The 1,828-nt window shown below is 54.5% G+C and overlaps 1 protein-coding gene across 1 annotated transcript; it reads right to left on the bottom strand.

The window, feature by feature from the left end:
• Window positions 1-312: 312 nt before the first annotated feature.
• On the bottom strand, window positions 313-1,448 carry LOC127311875 (peptidyl-prolyl cis-trans isomerase FKBP13, chloroplastic). Its single transcript, XM_051342360.2, has 3 exons — window positions 1,035-1,448; window positions 787-940; window positions 313-693 (listed from the first exon to the last, which is right to left on the bottom strand). The coding sequence occupies exons 1-3, from the start codon at window positions 1,377-1,379 to the stop codon at window positions 545-547; spliced, it is 648 nt and encodes a 215-aa protein (XP_051198320.1). The 5' UTR covers window positions 1,380-1,448; the 3' UTR covers window positions 313-544.
• Between the last annotated feature and the right edge of the window lie 380 nt (window positions 1,449-1,828).

The raw sequence follows: 1,828 nt of genomic DNA, 5'->3' as shown, positions 1-1,828 counted from the left end.
CCTTAGTGAAGCATATATAAATTTCACAGAGATAGATTTGGTCTCCTTCTTGAAATGAAACATATGTCAAACTATGTTGAACTTGATCCATTCTCAAGGCATTTCTGTGTCTCCTCGTGAAACAAGAATAGCCATTGAAAATCACGGCGTGCAAACCTAGAGATCCATCTGGGTCGATAGGCAAGACCGAACAAGCACATGTGAATCATCAGAGAATCGTTGCTGAAATAATAGGTGTATATCGTGATGTGCCATGTGACCTTCAAATTGAAGGCTTCAATTGTGAGATAGTAACAGGTATATACCATATGATGATTTTGTGACATTGGATATTTGCTGCTCAGTGGGAGAGTGCGAGGCAGGATAATGGTGAAATAACAATATCACTCGTCGTTCAGCCGTTGTGCTGGAAGTTGTTTCTTAACTTAACTAGCAATACTATGTACTAGTGCTTCACCAAAAAGAAATGTTGCCAATTTGCGTGTACTGATCTGGAATGGATTTAGTGAGAAACCGAGACATTGGAGCGGCATCCATGGAGATCTCATGAGGATGCCCTGCCGACGTACTCGACGTCGAAGAGGAGCGTTGAGTTGGGCGGGATGACGCAGGACGTGGGCTCCCACCCCCTGCAGCCGGCCCCCTTCTCCCCGTACGCCAGCTCCGGCGGCAGCTTCAGGCTCCGCTTCCCACCTGAAAGTTGAAGCCAAACACCCACGCATACTCGCAGCTTCAGTTTGTCGCTGACACCGATGGATTCAGGTCAACTGAGAGTTGTTCACGTACCGACTCGCATGGGCGGGATCCCTTCGCCGCCGGCGATGCAGAGGTCCCATCCCTTGATCACCTCCCCGACGCCGACCATGATGGTGAGCGGCCTCCCGCGGCCGTAGCTGCTGTCGAACACCGTGCCGTCCTCTAGCATCCCCCGGTAGTGCGCCTGCATGCTCCATGGCCAAATCAACACTGATGCGCAAGAATTTCGATCACTGGCACAACGGCGAGTGAGCCAAGAATCGAGTCAGTTGACTAACCTTGATGAGCTGCCCTTTGACGGCCTCGGCGCCGGCGCCGACAACGCGGTCGCAGTAGGCGAGGCCGGAGGGGGTCGTCTCGAGAGCGCACTCGCCTGTGGCGGCCGACGCGACGTCGGTCTCAGCGGCTACGGCGGGGAGGACGCGGGAGAGGACGGTGGAGAGCGCCGTGGCCGCGGCCTCGCGCCGGCTCAAGACGAGGTTTTTCTTCTTGGCGCCCGCGGCCGCGGCGGAGTCCGTGGTCGGCGCTTTGGCGCAGCGGGAGGGTTGGGCGGTGTTGGGCTTCGGGAGGCTGAGAAGGATGCGGGAGAGCGGCGACGCGGTGGTGGAGGTGGAGGGAGCCATGGCTGCTGGCTGGCTCCTTCCTCTCGGCTCGCTTGAAGCAGGGGGCGCGCCGCGTCAGGTGTTGTGTTCAATGGATAAGAGCATCCCCACTCGTTGGCGCTCCCCACGCCCAAATCCGGCGAAATTTTCGTCCGGATTGGATGAAGATTTGGCGTGGGGAGCGCCGAAGTTCCAGCCGTCCCCCCGGCAGGAAACCCCCAACCTCGACCATTTGACATATTTCAAACAAATTCAACATAAAATTTAACAAGTTCGGCAAACAAGAGGACGAAAATTGCTGAAACAAATTCGGCGATAACAGTACAATGTTTAACAAGTGCTGAAACAAATGAAGCACACAAATTTCACAATTTTTCAAACAAATTAAGACAGACTAGTTGGCATCGGCGTTGGCGTTGCCTCGGAGCCTCCATATGTGCTCCACCAGATCATCTTGCAGCAGCTGGTGC

Source organism: Lolium perenne, chromosome 7, assembly GCF_019359855.2.
Source record: "Lolium perenne isolate Kyuss_39 chromosome 7, Kyuss_2.0, whole genome shotgun sequence".
Classification (NCBI taxonomy): domain Eukaryota; kingdom Viridiplantae; phylum Streptophyta; class Magnoliopsida; order Poales; family Poaceae; genus Lolium; species Lolium perenne.
The sequence above is the reverse complement of the archived record's forward strand: the minus strand, read 5'-3'. Positions and strand labels throughout refer to the sequence as shown.

Excerpts from the sequence above, each read along its gene's own strand:
- LOC127311875 (XM_051342360.2), bottom strand. The coding sequence starts at position 1,379 with ATGGCTCCCTCCACCTCCACCACCGCGTCGCCGCTCTCCCGCATCCTT. Across the intron at positions 941-1,034 it reads TCAAAGGGCAGCTCATCAAG|GCGCACTACCGGGGGATGCT; the intron begins GTTAGTCAACTG and ends TGGAGCATGCAG. Across the intron at positions 694-786 it reads GATCCCGCCCATGCGAGTCG|GTGGGAAGCGGAGCCTGAAG; the intron begins GTACGTGAACAA and ends TTCAACTTTCAG.